This window comes from Scyliorhinus torazame, chromosome 19 (genome assembly GCF_047496885.1).
Source record: "Scyliorhinus torazame isolate Kashiwa2021f chromosome 19, sScyTor2.1, whole genome shotgun sequence".
NCBI classification, from domain to species: domain Eukaryota; kingdom Metazoa; phylum Chordata; class Chondrichthyes; order Carcharhiniformes; family Scyliorhinidae; genus Scyliorhinus; species Scyliorhinus torazame.
In genome coordinates, this window is record NC_092725.1 from 8,516,360 (window position 1) to 8,540,127 (window position 23,768).

The window sequence follows — 23,768 nt, forward strand, 5'->3', positions numbered from 1 at the left end:
GAAGGGAGTGTGTGTGGAAGGGATGTGGATGCAAGGGGTGTGTGTGTGCAAATATGACACTGTGTCAGTGTGCGAGTGAGTGTGCCTGCGATTGGGTTTGTGTGTGAGTGAGTTTGTGTGCGAGTGTGTGTGTGTGCAAGTGATTGTGTGCACACGTGAGTGTGTGTGGAATTGAGTGTGTGCAAGGGAGTGTGTGTGGAAGGGAGTGTGTGTGGAAGGGAGTGTGTGTGGAAGGGAGAGTGTGTGCAAGGGAGTGTGTGCAAGGGAGTGTGTGTGGAAGGAAGTGTGTGTGGAAGGAAGTGTGTGTGGAAGGGAGTGTGTGCAAGGGAGTGTGTGTGGAAGGAAGTGTGTGTGGAAGGAAGTGTGTGTGGAAGGGAGTGTGTGCAAGGGAGTGTGTGCAAGGGAGTGTGTGTGCAAGGGAGTGTGTGTGGAAGGGTGTGTGTGTGGAAGGGAGTGTGTGTGGAAGGGAGTGTGTGTGGAAGGGATGTGGATGCAAGGGGTGTGTGTGTGCAAATATGACACTGTGTCAGTGTGCGAGTGAGTGTGCCTGCGATTGGGTTTGTGTGTGAGTGAGTTTGTGTGTGAGTGTGTGTGTGTGTGCACACGTGAGTGTGTGTGGAATTGAGTGTGTGCAAGGGAGTGTGTGTGGAAGGGAGTGTGTGTGGAAGGGAGTGTGTGTGGAAGGGAGAGTGTGTGCAAGGGAGTGTGTGCAAGGGAGTGTGTGCAAGGGAGTGTGTGCAAGGGAGTGTGTGTGGAAGGAAGTGTGTGTGGAAGGGAGTGTGTGCAAGGGAGTGTGTGCAAGGGAGTGTGTGTGCAAGGGAGTGTGTGCAAGGGAGTGTGTGTGGAAGGAAGTGTGTGTGGAAGGGAGTGTGTGCAAGGGAGTGTTTGTGGAAGGGAGTGTGTGTGGAAGAGAGTGTGTGTGGAAGGGAGTGTGTGGAAGGGAGTGTGTGCAAGGGAGTGTGTGCAAGGGAGTGTGTGCAAGGGAGTGTGTGTGCAAGGGAGTGTGTGTGCAAGGGAGTGTGTGTGGAAGGGTGTGTGTGTGGAAGGGAGTGTGTGTGGAAGGGAGTGTGTGTGGAAGGGATGTGGATGCAAGGGGGGTGTGTGTGCAAATATGACACTGTGTCAGTGTGCGAGTGAGTGTGCCTGCGATTGGGTTTGTGTGTGAGTGAGTTTGTGTGCGAGTGTGTGTGTGTGCAAGTGATTGTGTGCACACGTGAGTGTGTGTGGAATTGAGTGTGTGCAAGGGAGTGTGTGTGGAAGGGAGTGTGTGTGGAAGGGAGTGTGTGTGGAAGGGAGTGTGTGTGGAAGGGAGTGTGTGTGGAAGGGAGTGTGTGCAAGGGAGTGTGTGTGGAAGGGAGTGTGTGTGGAAGGGGGAGTGTGTGGAAGGGAGAGTGTGTGCAAGGGAGTGTGTGTGGAAGGGAGTGTGTGTGGAAGGGAGTGTGTGTGGAAGGGAGTGTGTGTGGAAGGGAGTGTGTGTGGAAGGGAGTGTGTGTGGAAGGGAGTGTGTGCAAGGGAGTGTGTGTGGAAGGGAGTGTGTGTGGAAGGGATGTGGATGCAAGGGGTGTGTGTGTGCAAATATGACACTGTGTCAGTGTGCGAGTGAGTGTGCCTGCGATTGGGTTTGTGTGTGAGTGAGTTTGTGTGCGAGTGTGTGTGTGTGCAAGTGATTGTGTGCACACGGGAGTGTGTGTGGAATTGAGTGTGTGCAAGGGAGTGTGTGTGGAAGGGAGTGTGTGTGGAAGGGAGTGTGTGTGGAAGGGAGAGTGTGTGCAAGGGAGTGTGTGCAAGGGAGTGTGTGCAAGGGAGTGTGTGTGGAAGGAAGTGTGTGTGGAAGGGAGTGTGTGCAAGGGAGTGTGTGTGGAAGGGAGTGTGTGTGGAAGGGAGTGTGTGTGCAAGGGAGTGTGTGCAAGGGAGTGTGTGCAAGGGAGTGTGTGTGCAAGGGAGTGTGTGTGGAAGGGAGTGTGTGTGGAAGGGATGTGGATGCAAGGGGTGTGTGTGTGCAAATATGACACTGTGTCAGTGTGCAAGTGAGTGTGCCTGCGATTGGGTTTGTGTGTGAGTGAGTTTGTGTGCGAGTGTGTGTGTGTGCAAGTGATTGTGTGCACACGTGAGTGTGTGGAATTGAGTGTGTGGAAGGGAGTGTGTGTGGAAGGGAGTGTGTGTGGAAGGGAGTGTGTGTGGAAGGGAGAGTGTGTGCAAGGGAGTGTGTGCAAGGGAGTGTGTGCAAGGGAGTGTGTGCAAGGGAGTGTGTGTGGAAGGAAGTGTGTGTGGAAGGGAGTGTGTGCAAGGGAGTGTGTGCAAGGGAGTGTGCTTGGAAGGGAGTGTGTGTGGAAGGGGTAGTGTGTGGAAGGGAGAGTGTGTGCAAGGGAGTGTGTGCAAGGGAGTGTGTGTGGAAGGAAGTGTGTGTGGAAGGGAGTGTGTGCATGGGAGTGTGTGTGCAAGGGAGTGTGTGGAAGGGAGTGTGTGCAAGGGAGTGTGTGCAAGGGAGTGTGTGCAAGGGAGTGTGTGCAAGGGAGTGTGTGCAAGGGAGTGTGTGTGCAAGGGAGTGTGTGTGGAAGGGAGTGTGTGTGGAAGGGATGTGGATGCAAGGGGTGTGTGTGTGCAAATATGACACTGTGTCAGTGTGCGAGTGAGTGTGCCTGCGATTGGGTTTGTGTGTGAGTGAGTTTGTGTGCGAGTGTGTGTGTGCAAGTGATTGTGTGCACACGTGAGTGTGTGCAAGGGAGTGTGAGCGCAAGGGAGTGTGTGCGCAAGGGAGTGTGTGCGCAAGGGGTGTGTGTGCAAATATGACACTGTGTCAGTGTGCGAGTGACTGTGCCTGCGATTGGGTTTGTGTGTGAGTGAGTTTGTGTGCGAGTGTGTGTGCAAGTGATTGTGTGCACAAGTGAGGGTGTGAGGAACTGAGTGTGTGCAAGGGAGTGCGTGTGTAAATGAGTGCATGTGCAATGTGTGTCGAGTGAGTGTGTGCGTGATTTTCAAATGAGTGTGCGAGTGAGTGTGTGTGTGTGTGTGTGACTGAGTGAGTGTGAGTGAGTGAGCGTGCGCGAGTGAGTCTGAGTGTGTGCCAGAATTAACCAGATAAGACTTAAAATGGTCATATTTTGCAAGTGTTCGAGTCTGGCCAGAATCCAAGGCCAGAGACAAAACACTCCATTGTAGGCAGATGTCGGCCCAGGCCTGGACAGATCCGTTTCTATGGTAACAGTTAGTCAGGGTCATAATGACTTTTCGAAAACTGTGTTCATCTAATTAATGTTAGAGGCATATTTGGCAAGCCAGGGTATGGAAAATTACAAAATCCTTTATCTCTTAAATTGACGGACGGACAGTTTGGTCGAATTGAGTGGATTATAAATTAGTTAAAGCCAATCACAGCTGTAAAGAGGGCAACCCTTTAAAGATAGCAATCTCCTTAAAAGATCAGTTGTCGGGATGAGAAAACTCATTCCGGGATCACACTAACCTATTTTCTGAAACCTATTCTGTTTGCTTTGCAAAATTGCCATTTTTTTTTGTTTTAAATCACTCAGTCATTTTTGGTACTGTGCATCTTGATTCGAAGAAATTACCAAGAAATATAATTGTATTTTGAATTCAACTACTGTATTCGCCAAAGACAATCGATCTGAGTAGCTTGCTGCAGGGCTAGTTTGAATTTTCTAAAATTTTGTACTGAAATTGAATCACGAGAGGATATTAAAAAGCTGACGAATAAAGTTTCAAATAACTTTGCCAAAATGTTCAGTCTGGAATTAAGAAGGGATAACGTATATCCAGGGTTCTGAATAGACACAGAGGTCCATCAGCGAGTGAGCGAGTGTGTGTCAGTGTGAGTAAATGAGTGAGTGTGCGAGTGAGTGAATGAGTAATTTTTTTTTAAAGTTTAGAGTATCCAATTCATTTTCCCAAATAAGGAACAATTTAGTGTGGCCAATCCACCTAGCCTGCACATCTTTGGGTTGTGGGGGTGAAACCCACGCAAACACGGGGAGGATGTGCAAACTCCAAACGGACAGTGACCCAGAGCTGGGATCGAACCTGGGACCTCGGCGCTGTGAGGCAGCAGTGCTAACCACTGCGCCATCGTGCTGCCCGTGAGTGAATGAGTAATGAGTGTGTGAGTTTGCGAGTGTGTCAGTGTGAGTGACTGAGTGAGTGTGCGACTGAGCGTGAGTGAGTGTGCAAGTGAGCATGAGTGAGTGTGCGAGTGAGCGTGAGTGAGTGTGCAAGTGAGTGTGCGTGAGTGAGTGAGTGAGTTTACAAGTGAGTGAGTGTGTCAGTGAGTGAGTGAGTGTGCGAGCGTGTTCGTGTGTTAATGTGGGAGTGATGTTGTGTAGCCCCCGGGTACAGCGTGCTCCCTCTGATAGGGCGACACTGGTAATACAGTTACCTCTCCTGCATGTATTCCAGGTTGGAGAGTTTAGCCAGCTCCATGTTGACGAGCTGCACAGAGTGAGAGGTGACGGAACGGTGGATGTATCCTCGAGAGTGCAGGAACAGCAGAGCTTCACAGACCTGGTAGAGCAGCCGCACAATCTGCTCTGAATGAAAGCTGGGGAACTCGCACCTCTACATCAGAAAAAACAGGAATGACAGTAGTGTCAGCACTCACCCCGTACAATAGAGATTCCAGCACCCAGAGATTCCAGCACCCAGAGATTCCAGCACCCAGAGATTCCAGCACCCAGAGATTCCAGCACCCAGAGATTCCAGCACCCAGAGATTCCAGCACCCGGAGATTCCAGCACCCAGAGATTCCAGCACCCAGAGATTCCAGCACCCAGAGATTCCAGCACCCAGAGATTCCAGCACCCAGAGATTCCAGCACCCAGAGATTCCAGCACCCAGAGATTCCAGCACCCAGATTCCAGCACCCAGAGATTCCAGCATCCAGAGATTCCAGCATCCAGAGATTCCAGCACCCAGAGATTCCAGCACCCAGAGATTCCAGCACCCAGAGATTCCAGCACCCAGATTCCAGCACCCAGATTCCAGCACCCAGATTCCAGCACCCAGAGATTCCAGCACCCAGAGATTCCAGCACCCAGAGATTCCAGCACCCAGAGATTCCTGCACCCAGATTCCAGCATCGAGATTCCAGCACGCACAGATTCTAGCACCCAGAGATTCCAGCACCCAGAGATTCCAGCACCCAGATTCCAGCCCCCACAAATTCCAGCACACAGATTCCAACACCCACAGATTCCAGCACCCACAGATTCCAGCACCCACAGATTCCAGCACCCACAGATTCCAGCACCCAGAGATTCCAGCATCCAGAGATTCCAGCACCCAGAGATTCCAGCACCCAGAGATTCCAGCACCCAGAGATTCCAGCACCCAGAGATTCCAGCACCCAGAGATTCCAGCACCCAGAGATTCCTGCACCCAGATTCCAGCATCGAGATTCCAGCACGCACAGATTCTAGCACCCAGAGATTCCAGCACCCAGAGATTCCAGCACCCAGATTCCAGCCCCCACAAATTCCAGCACACAGATTCCAACACCCACAGATTCCAGCACCCACAGATTCCAGCACCCACAGATTCCAGCACCCACAGATTCCAGCACCCACAGATTCCAGCATCCAGAGATTCCAGCACCCAGAGATTCCAGCACCCAGAGATTCCAGCACCCAGAGATTCCAGCACCCAGAGATTCCAGCACCCAGAGATTCCAGCACCCAGAGATTCCAGCACCCAGAGATTCCAGCACCCAGAGATTCCAGCACCCAGAGATTCCAGCACCCACAGATTCCAGCACCCACAGATTCCAGCACCCAGAGATTCCAGCACCCACAGATTCCAGCACCCACAGATTCCAGCACTCACAGATTCCAGCACCCAGATTCCAGCACCCACAGATTCCAGCACCCACAGATTCCATCACCCACAGATTCCAGCACCTCACTGTCTCACCTTCGTGTGAAGAATTGTGTATAGAGAACCAATCGCAACCCTCTCGTACACCAGGTGCACATGTTCCAGGTTGTCCGACAGGCACACAGAGAGGAGCAGCAGCAGGTTAGGATGGTGCAGGTGGCTACATAAACACAACACATGTTAGAATTCCACATACTGTGCAGAGAGATAGAGAGAGGGACAGAGAGAGACAAAGAAGGAGACAGAGACAGATAGACAGAGAGAGACACGGACACAGATAGAAAGAGAGGGGGTGAAAGAGAGAGAGAGAGAGGGCGAGAGAGCGACAGAATGAGAGAGTGAGAGGTAGAGAGAGAGAGAGCACGAGAGAGATGGAGCGAGGGTGGGAGACAGAGTGAGAAAGGGTGAAGGAGAGGAGGGTGATATCTGCCCTCAGTACCTGCAATGCTCCTGTTCTGCTATGAGGAGGTCCATGGTTCCCTGGGGTTTGCTGCAGTGAGTGTGGGACGGCTGTTTGAGTTGTCGGACTGTTACTCGCTGGCTCCCCCATACACGACTGAGCAAACAAGAGAGGCACCAGAGTCAGCACAACGCCATCACTGCATCGCTAACCCTGCCCTTCCCAGAGCGCCATCACTGCATCGCTAACCCTGCCCTTCCCAGAACGCCATCACTGCATCGCTAACCCTGCCCTTCCCAGAGCGCCATCACTGCATCGCTAACCCTGCCCTTCCCAGAGCGCCATCACTGCATCGCTAACCCTCCCCTTCCCAGAGCGCCATCACTGCATCGCTAACCCTCCCCTTCCCAGAGCGCCATCACTGCATCGCTAACCATGCCCTTCCCAGAGCGCCACCACTGCATCGCTAACGCTCCCCTTCCCAGAGCGCCATCACTGCATCGCTAACGCTCCCCTTCCCAGAGCGCCATCACTGCATCGCTAACCCTCCCCTTCCCAGAGCGCTATCACTGCATCGCTAACCCTCCCCTTCCCAGAGCGCCATCACTGCATCGCTAACCCTGCCCTTCCCAGAGCGTCATCACTGCATCGCTAACCCTGCCCTTCCCAGAGCGCCATCACTGCATCGCTAACCCTCCCCTTCCCAGAGCGCCATCACTGCATCGCTAACCCTCCCCTTCCCAGAGCGCTATCACTGCATCGCTAACCCTGCCCTTCCCAGAGCACCATCACTGCATCGCTAACCCTCCCCTTCCCAGAGCGCCATCACTGCATCGCTAACCCTGCCCTTCCCAGAGCGCCATCACTGCATCGCTAACCCTCCCCTTCCCAGAGCGCCATCACTGCATCGCTAACCCTCCCCTTCCCAGAGCGCCATCACTGCATCGCTAACGCTCCCCTTCCCAGAGCGCCATCACTGCATCGCTAACCCTCCCCTTCCCAGAGCGCCATCACTGCATCGCTAACCCTCCCCTTCCCAGAGCGCCATCACTGCATCGCTAACCCTCCCCTTCCCAGAGCGCCATCACTGCATCGCTAACCCTCACCTTCCCAGAGCGCCATCACTGCATCGCTAACCCTCCCCTTCCCAGAGCGCCATCACTGCATCGCTAACCCTTCCCAGAGCGCTATCACTGCATCGCTAACCCTGCCCTTCCCAGAGCGCCATCACTGCATCGCTAACCCTCCCCTTCCCAGAGCGCCATCACTGCATCGCTAACGCTCCCCTTCCCAGAGCGCCATCACTGCATCGCTAACCCTCCCCTTCCCAGAGCGCCATCACTGCATCGCTAACCCTCCCCTTCCCAGAGCGCCATCACTGCATCGCTAACCCTCCCCTTCCCAGAGCGCCATCACTGCATCGCTAACCCTCCCCTTCCCAGAGCGCCATCACTGCATCGCTAACCCTCCCCTTCCCAGAGCGCCATCACTGCATCGCTAACCCTGCCCTTCCCAGAGCGCCATCACTGCATCGCTAACCCTGCCCTTCCCAGAGCACCATCACTGCATCGCTAACCCTCCCCTTCCCAGAGCACCATCACTGCATCGCTAACCCTCCCCTTCCCAGAGCGCCATCACTGCATCGCTAACCCTGCCCTTCCCAGAGCACCATCACTGCACCGCTAACGCTCCCCTTCCCAGAGCGCCATCACTGCATCGCTAACCCTGCACTTCCCAGAGCGCCATCACTGCATCGCTAACGCTCCCCTTCCCAGAGCGCCATCACTGCATCGCTAACCCTGCCCTTCCCAGAGCGCCATCACTGCATCGCTAACGCTCCCCTTCCCAGAGCGCCATCACTGCATCGCTAACGCTCCCCTTCCCAGAGCGCCATCACTGCATCGCTAACCCTGCCCTTCCCAGAGCACCATCACTGCATCGCTAACCCTCCCCTTCCCAGAGCACCATCACTGCATCGCTAACCCTCCCCTTCCCAGAGCGCCATCACTGCATCGCTAACCCTGCCCTTCCCAGAGCACCATCACTGCACCGCTAACGCTCCCCTTCCCAGAGCGCCATCACTGCATCGCTAACCCTGCACTTCCCAGAGCGCCATCACTGCATCGCTAACGCTCCCCTTCCCAGAGCGCCATCACTGCATCGCTAACCCTGCCCTTCCCAGAGCGCCATCACTGCATCGCTAACCCTCCCCTTCCCAGAGCACCATCACTGCATCGCTAACCCTCCCCTTCCCAGAGCGCCATCACTGCATCGCTAACCCTGCCCTTCCCAGAGCACCATCACTGCACCGCTAACGCTCCCCTTCCCAGAGCGCCATCACTGCATCGCTAACCCTGCACTTCCCAGAGCGCCATCACTGCATCGCTAACGCTCCCCTTCCCAGAGCGCCATCACTGCATCGCTAACCCTGCCCTTCCCAGAGCGCCATCACTGCATCGCTAACCCTCCCCTTCCCAGAGCGCCATCACTGCATCGCTAACGCTCCCCTTCCCAGAGCGCCATCACTGCATCGCTAACGCTCCCCTTCCCAGAGCGCCATCACTGCATCGCTAACGCTCCCCTTCCCAGAGCGCCATCACTGCATCGCTAACGCTCCCCTTCCCAGAGCGCCATCACTGCATCGCTAACCCTCCCCTTCCCTGGGCTCGGAGGGGCACTTGCAGGCGGTGGGTGTTCCCCGGGCCTCTGCTGCCCCTCGTCCCTCTGGGTGGGAGAGGTGGCGGGTTTGGAAGGTGCTGTCGAAGGAGCCTCGGCGAGCGGCTGCCGTGCATCTTGTAGACGGTACACACGGCTGCCGCGGTGCGTCGGTGGGGGGGGGGGAGGAGGGGATGTGGAAGGTGGGGGTCAGCGTGTCGATCGAGCGGGAGCTGCTTTGTCCTGGACGGTGTCGAGCTTCCCCAGTGTTGTTGGGAGCCGCACCCATCCAGGCAAGTGGAGAGGGTCCCATCACACTCCTGACTTGTGTCCTTGTCGATGGTGGACAGGCTTTGGGGGGGGTCAGGAGGTGAGTTGCTCTCCGCAGGATTCCCAGCCTCTGACCTGCTCTGGGAGCCGCAGTGTTTATGCGGCTGGGTCCAGTTTCTGGTCAATGGAACCCCCAGGATGTGGATTGTGGGAATTCAGCGATGGTAACGCAGTTGAATGTCAAGAGGCGATGGTTAGATCCTCTCTTGTAGGAGACGGTCATTGCCGGGCACTTGTGTGGTGTGAATGTAACTTGCCCCTTGTCAGCCCCGAGCCTGGATATTGTCCAGGTCTGGCTGCATTTGGACAGGGACGGATTCAGTGCCTGGGGAGTCGCGAATGGTGCTGAACATTGTGCAGTCAGTGATGGTGGTGCCAGGTGAGTGCCAGGCAGAGAGCAGCGTCTGCCCACTCCCACATTGCCCGCACCGCCCCGCTGCTTGTACAAGAGGAGTTGTATTTCCCTATATCCAAACATCTGTCACGCCAGTCAGAGGGATCCGGGTTACCTACTTGTTCATCACGGTGAAAGGACCGTTGGCGTAGGAGACCTCGCGCTCGCAGTCCGGCCGAACCAGCTCCCTCTCGCCCACGATGGGCGTTGAGCCCAACACTCCGAGACGTCGCAACCCGCACCGGTACAGCTGAGAAACATGCAGAGGGCATTACACTGGCATTGGGGATGGACCCGTACCCGGGGGAGTCGGTGCCCGTGGAGGGGGACCCGTACCCCAGGGAGAGTCGGTGCCCGTGGGGGGGGGACCCGTACCCCGGGGGAGAGTCGGTGCCCGTGGGGGGGACCAGTACCCCGGGGAGAGTCGGTGCCCGTGGGGGGGACCCGTACCCCGGGGAGAGTCGGTGCCCGTGGGGGGGGACCAGTACCCCGGGGAGAGTCGGTGCCCGTGGGGGGGACCCCGTACCCCGGGGAGAGACGGTGCCCGTGAGGGGGACCCGCACCCCGGGGAGAGTCGGTTGTCCGTGGGGGGGGGGACCCGTACCCCGGGGAGAGTCGGTGTCCGTGGGGGGGGGACCCGTACCCCGGGGAGAGTCGGTGCCCGTGGGGGGGGACCGGTACCCCGGGGTGAGTCGGTGCCCGTGGGGGGGGACCCGTACCCCGGGGAGAGTCAGTGCCCGTGGGGGGGGGGGGGGGGGGGAAGAGAGTCGGTGCCCGTGAGGGGGACCCGTACCCCGGGGAGAGTCGGTGTCCGTGGGGGGGGGGACCCGTACCCCGGGGTGAGTCGGTGCCCGTGGGGGGGGGGGACCCGTACCCGGGGAGAGTCGGTGCCCGTGGGGGACCCGTACCCCGGGGAGAGTCGGTGCCCGTGGGGGGGAACCGTGCCCCGGGGTGAGTCGTGCCCGTGGGGGGGGGACCCGTACTCCGGGGAGAGTCGGTGTCCGTGGGGGGGGGACCCGTACCCCGGGGTGAGTCGGTGGCCGTGGGGGGGGGACCCGTTACCCCGGGGAGAGTCGTGCCCGTGGGGGGGGACCCGTACCCCGGGGGGGAGGAGAGTCGGTGCCCGTGGGGGGGACCCGTACCCCGGGGAGAGTCGGTGCCCGTGGGGGGGGGACCGTACCCCGGGGAGAATCGGTGCCCGTGGGGGGGAACCCGTACCCCGGGGGAGAGTCGGTGCCCGTGGGGGGGGGGTCCCGTACCCCGGGGAGAGTCGGTGCCCGTGGGGGGGGGCAGTACCCCGGGGAGAGTCGGTGCCCGTGGGGGGGGGGGGGGAGTCGGTGCCCGTGAGGGGGGACCAATACCCCGGGGAGAGTCGGTGCCCGTGAGGGGGACCCGTACCCCCGGGGAGAGTCGGTGCCCGTGAGGGGGACCCGCACCCCGGGGTGAGTCGGTGTCCGTGGGGGGGGACCCGTACCCCGGGGTGAGTCGGTGCCCGTGGGGGGACCCGTACCCCGGGGAGAGTCGGTGCCCGTGGGGGGGGACCCTTGCCCGGGGAGAATCAGTGCCCGTGGGGGTGGACCCGTGCCCCGGGGAGAGTCGGTGCCCGTGGGGGGGGATCCGTACCCCGGGGAGAATCAGTGCCCGAGGAGGGCAGCCGTACCGCGGGGGAGAGTCGGTGCCCGTGAGGGGGACCCGTACCCCGGGGAGAGTCGGTGCCAGTGGGGGGGGACCCGTACCCCGGGGAGGAGTCAGTGCCCGTGGGGGGGGGGACCCGTAACCCGGGGAGAGTCGGTGCCCGTGGGGGGGACCCGTACCCCGGGGAGAGTCGGTGCCCATGGGGGGGGACCGCGGGGAGAGTCGGTGCCTGTGGGGGGGACCCGTACTCCGGGGAGAGTCGGTGCCTGTGGGGGTGGGGACCCGTACCCCGGGGGGAGTCGGTGCCCGTGGGGGCGACCCGTACCCCGGGGAGTGTCAGTGCCCGTGGGGGAGACCCGTACCCCGGGGAGAGTTGGTGCCCGTGGGGGGGACGCGTACACCGGGGAGAGTCGGTGCCCATGGGGGGGGACCCGTACCCCGGGGAGTGTCAGTGCCCGTGGGAGGGACCCGTACCCCGGGGAGAGTCGGTGCCCGTGGGAGAGACCCGTACCCCGGGGAGAGTCGGTGCCCGATGGGGGGGGGGGGAGGGACCCGTACCCCGGGGAGAGTCTGTGCCCGTGGGGGGGGACCCGCACCCCGGGGAGAGTCGGTGCCCGTGGGGGGGGGCAGTACACCGGGGGAGGGTCGGTGCCCGTGGGGGGGACCCGTACCCCGGGGAGAGTCGGTGCCCGTGGGGGGGGACCCGTAGCCCGGGGAGAGTCGATGCCTGTGGGGGGGGGAACCCGTACCCGGGGGAGAGTCGGTGCCCGTGGGAGGGACCCGTACCCCGGGGAGAGTCGGTGCCCGTGGGGGGGATCCGTACCCCGGGGAGAATCAGTGCCCGAGGAGGGCAGCTGTACCGTGGGGAGAGTCGGTGCCCGTGAGGGGGACCCGTACCCCGGGGAGAGTCCGTGCCCGTGGGGGGGGGGACCCGTGCCCCGGGGAGAGTCGGTGCCTGTGGGGGGGGGACCCGTACCCCGGGGGAGAATCAGTGCCCGGGGGGGGACCCATGCCCCGGGGAGAGTCGTTGCCCCGTGAGGTGGACCCGTACCCCGGGTAGTCGGTGCCCGTGAGGGGGACCCGTACCCCGGGGAGAGTCGGTGCCCGTGAGGGGGACCCGTACCCCGGGGAGGAGTCGGTGCCCCTGGGGTGGGGGGGGGCAATACCCCGGGGAGAGTCGGTGCCCGTGGGGGGGACCCGTACCCCAGGGAGAGTCGGTGCCCATGGGGGGGGGACCCGTACCCCGGGGAGAGTCGGTGCCTGTGGGGGGGGGGCTGGGAGTCGGTGCCCGTGGGGAGGGACCCGTACCCCGGGGAGAATCAGTGCCCGTGGGGGGGGACACATGCCCCGGGGAGAGTCTGTTGCCCGTGAGGGGGACCCGTACCCCGGGGAGAGTCGGTGCCCATGGGGGGGTGGGGGGAGTCGGTGTGCCCGTGAGGGGGGGCCCATACCCCGGGGAGAGTTGGTGCCCGTGGGGGAGGGTCCAGTACCCCGGGGAGAGTCGGTGCCCGTGTTGGGGGGACCCGTACCCCGGGGTGAGTCGGTGCCCGTGGGGGGGGACCCGTACCCCGGGAGAGTCGGGGTCCATGCGAGGGGGGGGACCCGTACCCCGGGGTGAGTCGGTGCCCGTGGGGGGGGACCCGTACCCCGGGGTGAGTCGGTGCCCCGTGGGGGGGGACCCGTTCCCCAGGGAGAGTCGGGGTCCATGCGAGGGGGGGGGGGGGGGGGGACCCGTAACCCCGGGGAGAGTCGGTGCCCGTGGGGGGGGACCCGTACCCCGGGGAGAGTCGGTGTCCGTGGGGGGGGACACGTACCCCGGGGTGAGTCGGTGCCCGTGGGGGGGGGACCCGTACCCCGGGGAGAGTCGGTGCCCGTGGGGGGGGACCCGTACCCCGGGGGTAGAGTCGGTGCCCGTTGGTGGGGGCCCGTACCCCGGGGAGAGTCGGTGCCAGTGGGGGGGGGACCCGTACCCCGGGGGAGAGTCGGTGCCCGGGGGGGGGACCCGTAGCCCGGGGAGAGTCGGTGCCCGTGGGGGGGGACCCGTACCCCGGGGAGAGTCGGTGCCCGTGGGAGAGACCCGTACCCCGGGGGAGAGTCGGTGGCCCATGGGGGGGACCCGTACCCCGGGGAGAGTCTGTGCCTGTGGGGGGGGACCCGCACCCCGGGGAGAGTCGGTGCCCGTGGGGGGGGGGCAGTACACCGGGGAGGGTCGGTGCCCGTGGGGGGGACCCGTACCCCGAGGAGAGTCGGTGCCCGTGGGGGGGGACCCGTAGCCCGGGGAGAGTCGGTGCCTGTGGGGGGGGGAACCCGTACCCGGGGAGAGTCGGTGCCCGTGGGAGGGACCCGTACCCCGGGGAGAGTCGGTGCCCGTGGGGGGGGATCCGTACCCCGGGGAGAATCAGTGCCCGAGGAGGGTAGCTGTACCGTGGGGAGAGTCGGTGCCCGTGAGGGGGGACCCGTACCCCGGGGAGAGTCGGTGGCCGTGGGGGGGGGGACCCGTGCCCCGGGGAGAGTCGGTGCCTGTGGGGGGGGACCCGTACCCCGGGGAGAATCAGTGCCCGGGGGGGGGACCCATGCCCCGGGGAGAGTCGTTGCCCGTGAGGTGGACCCGTACCCCGGGGGAGAATCGGTGCCCGTGAGGGGGACCCGTACCCCGGGGAGAGTCGGTGCCCGTGAGGGGGACCCGTACCCCGGGGAGAGTCGGTGCCCCTGGGGTGGGGGGGGCAGTACCCCGGGGAGAGTCGGTGCCCGTGGGCGGGACCCCGTACCCCAGGGAGAGTCGGTGCCCATGGGGGGGGGACCCGTACCCCGGGGAGAATCAGTGCCCGTGGGGGGGGACACATGCCCCGGGGAGAGTCGTTGCCCGTGAGGGGGACCCGTACCCCGGGGAGAGTCGGTGCCCATGGGGGGGGGGGGGGGAGTCGGTGCCCGTGAGGGGGGCCCATACCCCGGGGAGAGTTGGTGCCCGTGGGGGGAGGGTCCAGTACCCCGGGGAGAGTCGGTGCCCGTGGTGGGGGACCCGTACCCCGGGGGGAGTCGGTGTCCGTGGGGGGGGACCCGTACCCCGGGGTGAGTCGGTGCCCGTGGGGGGGGACCCGTACCCCAGGGAGAGTCGGGGTCCATGCGAGGGGGGGGGGACCCGTACCCCGGGGAGAGTCGGCGTGCCCGTGGGGGGGACCCGTACCCCGGGGAGAGTCGGTGTCCGTGGGGGGGGGACCCGTACCCCGGGGTGAGTCGGTGCCCGTGGGGGGGGACCCGTACCCCGGGGAGAGTCGGTGCCCGTGGGGGGGGACCCGTACCCCGGGGTAGAGTCGGTGCCCGTTGGTGGGGACCCGTACCCCGGGGAGAGTCGGTGCCAGTGGGGGGGGGGACCCGTACCCCGGGGAGAGTCGGTGCCCGGGGGGGGGACCCGTAGCCCGGGGGAGAGTCGGTGCCCGTGGGGGGGACCCGTACCCCGGGGAGAGTCGGTGCCCGGGGGGGGGGGGACCCGTAGCCCGGGGAGAGTCAGTGCCCGTGGGGGGGGGGACCCGTACCCACGGGGAGAGTCGTTGCCCGTGGGGGTGGACCCCGTGCCCCGGGGAGAATCAGTGCCCGTGGGGGTGGACCCGTGCCCGGGGAGAGTCGGTGCCCGTGAGGGGGACCCGTACCCCGGGGAGAGTCGGTGCCCGTGAGGGGGGACCTGTACCCCGGGGAGAGTCGGTGCCGTGGGGGGGGGGACCCGTACCCCGGGGGAGAGTCATTGCCCGTGGGGGGGGACCCGTACCCCGGGGGAGAGTCGGTGCCCGTGGGGGGGGGGGGAACCGTGCCCTGGGGAGAGTCGGTGCCCGTGAGGGGGACCCGTAGCCCGGGGAGAGTCGGTGCCCGTCAGGGGGACCCGTACCCCGGGGAGAGTCGGTGCCCGTGTGGGGGGACCCGTAGCCCGGGGAGAGTCGGTGCCCGTCAGGGGGACCCGTACCCCGGGGAGAGTCGGTGCCCGTGCGGGGGGATCCGTACCCCGGGGTGAGTCGGTGCCCGTGGGGGGGGCAGTACCCCGGGGAGAGTCGGTGCCCGTGGTGGGGAACCGGTACCCCGGGGAGAGTCGGGGTCCATGCGAGGGGGGGGGACCCGTACCCCGGGGAGAGTCGGTGCCCGTGGGCGGGGGGGTGTCGGTGCCCGTGAGGGGGGACCAATTCCCCGGGGAGAGGTCGGTGCCCGTGAGGGGGACCCGTGCCCCGGGGAGAGTCGGTGCCCGTGAGGGGGACCCGTACCCCGGGGAGAGTCGGTGCCCGTGGGGGGGGATCCGTACCCCGGGGAGAATCAGTGCCCGAGGAAGGCAGCCGTACACCGGGGAGAGTCGGTGCCCGTGCGGGGGATCCGTACCCCGGGGTGAGTCGGTGCCCGTGGGGGGGGCAGTACCCCGGGGAGAGTCGGTGCCCGTGGTGGGGAACCGGTACCCCGGGGAGAGTCGGGGTCCATGCGAGGGGGGGGGACCCGTACCCCGGGGAGAGTCGGTGCCCGTGGGCGGGGGGTGTCGGTGCCCGTGAGGGGGGGACCAATTCCCCGGGGAGAGTCGGTGCCCGTGAGGGGGACCCGTGCCCCGGGGAGAGTCGGTGCCCGTGAGGGGGACCCGTACCCCGGGGAGAGTCGGTGCCCGTGGGGGGGGACCCGTACCCCAGGGAGAGTCGGGGTCCATGCGAGGGGGGGGGGACCCGTACCCCGGGGAGAGTCGGTGCCCGTGGGGGGGACCCGTTACCCCGGGGAGAGTCGGTGTCCGTGGGGGGGGACCCGTACCCCGGGGGTGAGTCGGTGCCGTGGGGGGGGGACCCGTACCCCGGGGAGAGTCGGTGCCCGTGGGGGGGGACCCGTACCCCGGGGGTAGAGTCGGTGCCCGTTGGTGGGGACCCGTACCCCGGGGAGAGTCGGTGCCAGTGGGGGGGGGGACCCGTACCCCGGGGAGAGTCGGTGCCCGGGGGGGGGACCCGTAGCCCGGGGAGAGTCGGTGCCCGTGGGGGGGACCCGTACCCCGGGGAGAGTCGGTGCCCGGGGGGGGGGACCCGTAGCCCGGGGAGAGTCAGTGCCCGTGGGGGGGGGGACCCGTACCACGGGGAGAGTCGTTGCCCGTGGGGGTGGACCCCGTGCCCCGGGGAGAATCAGTGCCCGTGGGGGTGGACCCGTGCCCGGGGAGAGTCGGTGCCCGTGAGGGGGACCCGTACCCCGGGGAGAGTCGGTGCCCGTGAGGGGGACCTGTACCCCGGGGAGAGTCGGTGCCGTGGGGGGGGGACCCGTACCCCGGGGAGAGTCATTGCCCGTGGGGGGGGGACCCGTACCCCGGGGAGAGTCGGTGCCCGTGGGGGGGGGGGGAACCGTGCCCTGGGGAGAGTCGGTGCCCGTGAGGGGGACCCGTAGCCCGGGGAGAGTCGGTGCCCGTCAGGGGGACCCCGTACCCCGGGGAGAGTCGGTGCCCGTGTGGGGGGGACCCGTAGCCCGGGGAGAGTCGGTGCCCGTCAGGGGGACCCGTTACCCCGGGGAGAGTCGGTGCCCGTGCGGGGGATCCGTACCCCGGGGTGAGTCGGTGCCCGTGGGGGGGGGCAGTACCCCGGGGAGAGTCGGTGCCCGTGGTGGGGAACCGGTACCCCGGGGAGAGTCGGGGTCCATGCGAGGGGGGGGGACCCGTACCCCGGGGAGAGTCGGTGCCCGTGGGCGGGGGGTGTCGGTGCCCGTGAGGGGGGGACCAATTCCCCGGGGAGAGTCGGTGCCCGTGAGGGGGACCCGTGCCCCGGGGAGAGTCGGTGCCCGTGAGGGGGACCCGTACCCCGGGGGAGAGTCGGTGCCCGTGGGGGGGGATCCGTACCCCGGGGAGAATCAGTGCCCGAGGAAGGCAGCCGTACACCGGGGAGAGTCGGTGCCCGTGCGGGGGATCCGTACCCCGGGGTGAGTCGGTGCCCGTGGGGGGGGCAGTACCCCGGGGAGAGTCGGTGCCCGTGGTGGGGAACCGGTACCCCGGGGAGAGTCGGGGTCCATGCGAGGGGGGGGGACCCGTACCCCGGGGAGAGTCGGTGCCCGTGGGCGGGGGGTGTCGGTGCCCGTGAGGGGGGACCAATTCCCCGGGGAGAGTCGGTGCCCGTGAGGGGGGACCCGTGCCCCGGGGAGAGTCGGTGCCCGTGAGGGGGACCCGTACCCCGGGGAGAGTCGGTGCCCGTGGGGGGGGGATCCGTACCCCGGGGAGAATCAGTGCCCGAGGAAGGCAGCCGTACACCGGGGAGAGTCGGTGCCCGTGGTGGGGGGGAGCCGCACCCCGGGGAGAATCAGTGCCCGTGGGGGGGGACCCGTAGCCCGGGGAGAGTCGGTGCCTGTGGGGGGGGGAACCCGTACACCATGGAGAGTCGGTGCCCGTCAGGGGGGACCCGTACCCCGGGGAGAGTCGGTGCCCGTGGGGGGGGATCCGTACCCCGGGGAGAATCAGTGCCCGAGGAAGGCAGCCGTACCACGGGGAGAGTCGGTGCCCGTGAGGGGGACCCGTACCCCGGGGAGAGTCAGTGCCCGTGGGCGGGAGCCGTACCCCGGGGAGAGTCGGTGCCCGTGGGGGGGGGACCCGTACCCCGGGGAGAGTCGGTGCCTGTGAGGGGGACCCGTACCCCGGGGACAGTCCGTGCGTGGGGGTGGGACCTGTACCCCGGGGAGAGTCAGTGCCCGTGAGGGGGACCCGTACCCCGGGGCGAGTCAGTGCCCGTGGGGGGGACCCGTACCCCGGGGAGAGTCGGTGCCTGTGGGAGGGGAAACGCATACCCCGGGGAGAGTCGGTGCCCGTGGGGGGGGGAACCGTACCCCGGGGAGAGTCAGTACCCGTGGGGGGGGGACCCGTACCCCGGGGAGAGTCAGTGCCCGTGGGGGGGGACCCGTGCCCCGGGTAGAGTCGGTGCCCATGAGGGGGGACCCTTACCCCGGGGAGAGTCGGTGCCTGTGGGGGGGGGGGGCTGTACCCTGGGGAGAGTCGGTGCCCGTGGGGGGGGGGGCTGTACCCCGGGAGAGTCGGTGCCCGTGGGGGGGGGGGGGGACCCGTACCCCAGGGCGAGTCGGTGACCGAGGGGGGGGACCCGTACCCCGGGGAGAGTCAGTGCCCGTGGGGGGGGGAGACCCGTACCCCGGGGAGAATCAGTGCCCGTGGGGGGGGGGACACGTGCCCCAGGTAGAGTCGGTGCCCATGAGGGGGGACCCGTACCCCGGGGAGAGTCGGTGCCTGTGGGGGGGGGGGGCTGTACCCCGGGGAGAGTCGGTGCCCGTGGGGGGGGGGGCTGTACCCCGGGAGAGTCGGTGCCCGTGCGGGGGGGGGGGGGGGGGGGGGGGGGACCCGTACCCCAGGGCGAGTCGGTGACCGAGGGGTGGAACCTGTACCCCGGGGAGAGTCGGTGCCTGTGGGGGGGGGATGCATACCCCGGGGAGAGTCGATGCCCGTGGGGGGGACCCGTACCCCGGGGAGAGTCCGTGCCCGTGGGAGGGACCTGTACCCCGGGGAGAGTCAGTGCCCGTGGGGGGGACCCGAACCCCAGGGAGAGTCGGTTCCCGTGGGGTGGGGACCCGTACCCCGGGGAGAGTCGGTGCCCGTGGGGGGGGGGGGACCCGTACCCCGGGGAGAGTTGGTGCCCGTGGGGGACCCGTGCCCCGGGGAGAGTCGGTGCCCGTGGGGGGGACCCGCACCCCGGGGAGAGTCGGTGCCCGTGGCGGGGGGGGGGGGGAACCCATACCCCGGGGGAGAGTCGGTGTCTGTGGGGGTCCCGTACCCAGTGGGTCTGTGCCCGTGGGCACTCACACATCTCTCTCACCTTTCCGAATCCAAGACTGTGGGAACCTGCCAAGCTCGTGGAAGAAGGGGAATGGAAGAACCTGTTCGGAGGACAGAAAGAGACAATAGGTACCAGCAGGAAAGGGCTTCCATTGATACAAACCTGCTGCCTCATCAGTCAAACCATGTCCATAACTCTGGGGCAAACCTTCATGCTGCTTACGCAGTTGTGCCAACACCACCAGCAGTGACTCAACACAATCACTCACAATTCATCTCACCGTCACTCCCACTAGTGTCAGAGCTCATTCAGAATCAGTGATCCCTGGGTTAGAGAGAGAGGGGAAATCAGCCAGGGTTCCTGCTCCTGATCACTGTCCAGTGATCTCTGGGTTAAGGAGAGAGAGAGGGGAAATCAGCCAGGGTTCCTGCTCCTGATCACTGTCCAGTGATCCCTGGGTTAGAGAGAGGGGGGAAATCAGCCAGGGTTACTGCTCCAGATCACTGTCCGGTGATCCCTGGGTTAGAGACAGAGAGGAAATCAGCCAGGGTTCCTGCTCCTGATCACTGTCCAGTGATCCCTGGCATAGAGAGAGAGGGGGAAATCAGCCAGGGTTCCTGCTCCTGATCACTGTCCAGTGATCCCTGGGTTCGAGAGAGAGAGAGGGGAAATCAGCAAGGGTTCCTGCTCCTGATCACTGTCCAGTGATCCCTGGGTTAAGGAGAGAGAGAGGGGGAAATCAGCCAGGGTTCCTACTCCTGATCACTGTCCAGTGATCCCTGGGTTAAGGAGAGAGAGAGGGGAAACCATCCAGGGTTCCTGCTACTGATCGCTGTCCAGTGATCCCTGGGTTAGAGAGAGAGGGGAAATCAGCCAGGGTTCCTGCTCCTGGTCACTGTCCAGTGATCCCTGGGTTAGAGAGAGAGAGGAGAAATCAGCCAGGGTTCCTGCTCCTGATCACTGTCCAGTGATCCCTGGGTTAGAGAGAGAGGGGAAATCAGCCAGGGTTCCTGCTCCTGATCACTGTCCAGTGATCCCTGGGTTAGAGAGAGAGGGGAAATCAGCCAGGGTTCCTGCTCCTGATCAATGTCCAGTGATCCCTGGGTTAGAGAGAGAGGGGAAATCAGCCAGGGTTCCTGCTCCTGATCACTGTCCAGTGATCCCTGGGTTAGAGAGGGAGAGAAGAAATCAGCCAGGGTTCCTGCTTCTGATCACTGTCCAGTGATCCCTGGGTTAGCGAGAGGGGAAATCAGCCAGGGTTCCTGCTCCTGATCACAGTCCAGTGATCCCTGGGTTAGAGAGAGAGGGGAAATCAGCCAGGGTTCCTGCTCCTGATCACGGTCCAGTGAGCCCTGGGTTCGAGAGAGAGGGGCAATCAGCCAGGGTTCCTGCTCCTGATCACTGTCCAGTGATCCCTGGGTTAGAGAGAGAGGGGAAATCAGCCAGGGTTCCTGCTCCTGATCACTGTCCAGTGATCCCTGGGTTAGAGAGAGAGGGGAAATCAGCCAGGGTTCCTGCTCCTGATCACTGTCCTGTGATCCCTGGGTTAGAGAGAGAGGGGAAATCAGCCAGGGTTCCTGCTCCTGATCACTGTCCAGTGATCCCTGGGTTAGAGAGAGAGGGGAAATCAGCCAGGGTTCCTGCTCCTGGTCACTGTCCAGTGATCCCTGGGTTAGAGAGAGAGGGGGGAAATCTGCCAGGGTTCCTGCTCCTGATCACTGTCCAGTGATCCCTGGGTTAGAGAGAGAGGGGAAATCAGCCAGGGTTCCTGCTCCTGATCACTGTCCAGTGATCCCTGGGTTAGAGAGAGAGAGGGGAAATCAGCCAGGGTTACTGCTCCTGATCACTGTCCAGTGATCCCTGGGTTAGAGAGAGAGAGAGGGGAAATCAGCCAGGGTTCCTGCTCCTGATCACTGTCCAGTGATCCCTGGGTTAGAGAGAGAGGGGAAATCAGCCAGGGTTCCTGCTCCTGATCACTGTCCAGTGATCCCTGGGTTAGAGAGACAGAGAGGAAATCAGCCAGGGTTCCTGCTCCTGATCACCGTCCAGTGATCCCTGGGTTAGAGACAGAGAGGAAATCAGCCAGGGTTCCTGCTCCTGATCACTGTCCAGTGATCCCTGGGATAGAGAGAGAGGGGGAAATCAGCCAGGGTTCCTGCTCCTGATCACTGTCCAGTGATCCCTGGGTTAAGGAGAGAGAGAGGGGAAATCAGCCAGGGTTCCTGCTCCTGATCTCTGTCCAGTGATCCCTGGGTTAGAGAGAGGGGGAAAATCAGCCAGGGTTCCTGCTCCTGATCACTGTCCAGTGATCCCTGGGTTAGAGAGAGAGAGGAGAAATCAGCCAGGGTTCCTGCTCCTGATCACTGTCCAGTGATCCCTGGGTTAGAGAGAGAGAGGGGAAATCAGCCAGGGTTCCTGCTCCTGATCACTGTCCAGTGATCCCTGGGTTATAGAGAGAGAGGGGAAATCAGCCAGGGTTCCTGCTCCTGATCACTGTCCAGTGACCCCTGGTTTAGAGAGAGAGGGGAAATCAGCCAGGGTTCTTTCTCCTGATCACTGCCCAGTGATCCCTGCGTTAGAGAGAGAGGGGAAATCAGCCAGGGTTCCTGCTCCTGATCACGGTCCAGTGAGCCCTGGGTTAGAGAGAGAGAGGGGAAATCAGCCAGGTTTCCTGCTCCTGATCACTGTCCAGTGATCCCTGGGTTAGAGAGAGGGGGGAAATCAGCCAGGGTTCCTGCTCCTGATCACTGTCCAGTGATCCCTGGGTTCAGGAGAGAGAGGGGGGGGAAATCAGCCAGGGTTCCTGCTCCTGATCACTGTCCAGTGATCCCTGGGTTAAGGAGAGAGAGAGGGGAAATCAGCCAGGGTTCCTGCTCCTGATCACTGTCCAGTGATCCCTGGGTTAGAGAGAGAGGGGAAATCAGCCAGGGTTCCTGCTCCTGATCACGGTCCAGTGAGCCCTGGGTTAGAGAGAGAGGGGCAATCAGCCAGGGTTCCTGCTCCTGATCACTGTCCAGTGATCCCTGGGTTAGAGAGAGAGGGGAAATCAGCCAGGGTTCCTGCTCCTGATCACTGTCCAGTGATCCCTGGGTTAGAGAGAGAGGGGAAATCAGCCAGGATTCCTGCTCCTGATCACTGTCCAGTGATCCCTGGGTTAGAGAGAGAGGGGAAATCAGCCAGGGTTCCTGCTCCTGATCAGTGTCCAGTGATCCCTGGGTTAGAGAGACAGAGGGGAAATCAGCCAGGGTTCCTGCTCCTGATCACTGTCCAGTGATCCCTGGGTTAGAGAGGGGAAATCAGCCAGGGTTCCTGCTCCTGATCACTGTCCAGTGATCCCTGGGTTAGAGAGACAGAGAGGAAATCAGCCAGGGTTCCTGCTCCTGATCACCGTCCAGTGATCCCTGGGTTAGAGACAGAGAGGAAATCAGCCAGGGTTCCTGCTCCTGATCACTGTCCAGTGATCCCTGAGATAGAGAGAGAGGGGGAAATCAGCCAGGGTTCCTGCTCCTGATCACTGTCCAGTGATCCCTGGGTTAGAGAGAGAGAGGAGAAATCAGCCAGGGTTCCTGCTCCTGATCACTGTCCAGTGATCCCTGGGTTATAGAGAGAGAGGGGAAATCAGCCAGGGTTCCTGCTCCTGATCACTGTCCAGTGACCCCTGGGTTAGAGAGAGAGGGGAAATCAGCCAGGGTTCCTGCTCCTGATCACTGTCCAGCGATCCCTGGGTGAGAGAGAGAGGGGGGAAATGAGCCAGGGTTCCTGCTCCTGATCACTGTCCAGTGATTTCTGGGTCAGAGAGAGAGAGGGGAAATCAGCCAGGATTCCTGCTCCTGATCACTGTCCAGTGATCCCTGGGTTAGAGAGAGAGGGGACATCAGCCAGGGTTCCTGCTCCTGATCTCTGTCCAGTGATCCCTGGGTTAGAGAGAGGGAGGAAATCAGCCAGGGTTCCTGCTCCTGATCACTGTCCAGTGATCCCTGGGTTAGAGAAAGAGGGGAAATCAGCCAGGGTTCCTGCTCCTGGTCACTCTCCAGTGATCCCTGGGTTAGAGAGAGAGGGGGGAAATCAGCCAGGGTTCTGCTCCTGATCACTGTCCAGTCATCCCTGGGTCAGAGAGAGGGGAAATCAGCCAGGGTTCCTGCTCCTGATCACTGTCCAGTGATCCCTGGGTCAAAGAGAGAGAGGGGAAATCAGCCAGTGTTCCTGCTCCTGATCAATGTCCAGTGATCCCTGGGTTAGAGAGAGAGGGGAAATCAGCCAGGGTTCCTGCTCCTGATCACTGTCCAGTGATCCTTGGGTTAGAGAGAGAGGGGAAATCAGCCAGGGTTACTGCTCCTGATCACTGTCCAGTGATCCCTGGGTTAGAGAGAGAGAGAGGGGATATCAGCCAGGGTTCCTGCTCCTGATCACTGTCCAGTGATCCCTGGGTTAGAGACAGAGGGGAAATCAGCCAGGGTTCCTGCTCCTGATCACTGTCCAGTGATCCCTGGGTTAGAGAGAGAGGGGAAATCAGCCAGGGTTCCTGCTCCTGATCACTGTCCAGTGATCCCTGGGTTAGAGAGAGAGGGGGAAATCAGCCAGGGTTCCTGCTCCTGATCACTGTCCAGTGATCCCTGAGTGAGAGAGAGAGAGAGGAAATCAGCCAGGGTCCCTGCTCCTGATCACTGTCCAGTGATCCCTGGGTCAGAGAGAGAGGGGGGAAATCAGCCAG

The 23,768-nt window shown here is 63.2% G+C and overlaps 1 protein-coding gene across 1 annotated transcript in view; it reads right to left on the reverse strand.

The window, feature by feature from the left end:
• The window catches only part of LOC140396616 (inactive serine/threonine-protein kinase TEX14-like), a 255,190-nt gene that overhangs the window by 190,551 nt on the left and 40,871 nt on the right, over positions 1-23,768 (reverse strand). Inside the window, exons 5-9 of the mRNA XM_072485410.1 lie at positions 19,097-19,157; positions 9,782-9,912; positions 6,323-6,439; positions 5,920-6,043; positions 4,391-4,569 (exon numbers count right to left, since the gene is read on the reverse strand). Coding sequence (XP_072341511.1) covers positions 4,391-4,569; positions 5,920-6,043; positions 6,323-6,439; positions 9,782-9,912; positions 19,097-19,157 — 612 coding nt within the window. The remainder of the gene's footprint in view (positions 1-4,390; positions 4,570-5,919; positions 6,044-6,322; positions 6,440-9,781; positions 9,913-19,096; positions 19,158-23,768) is intronic.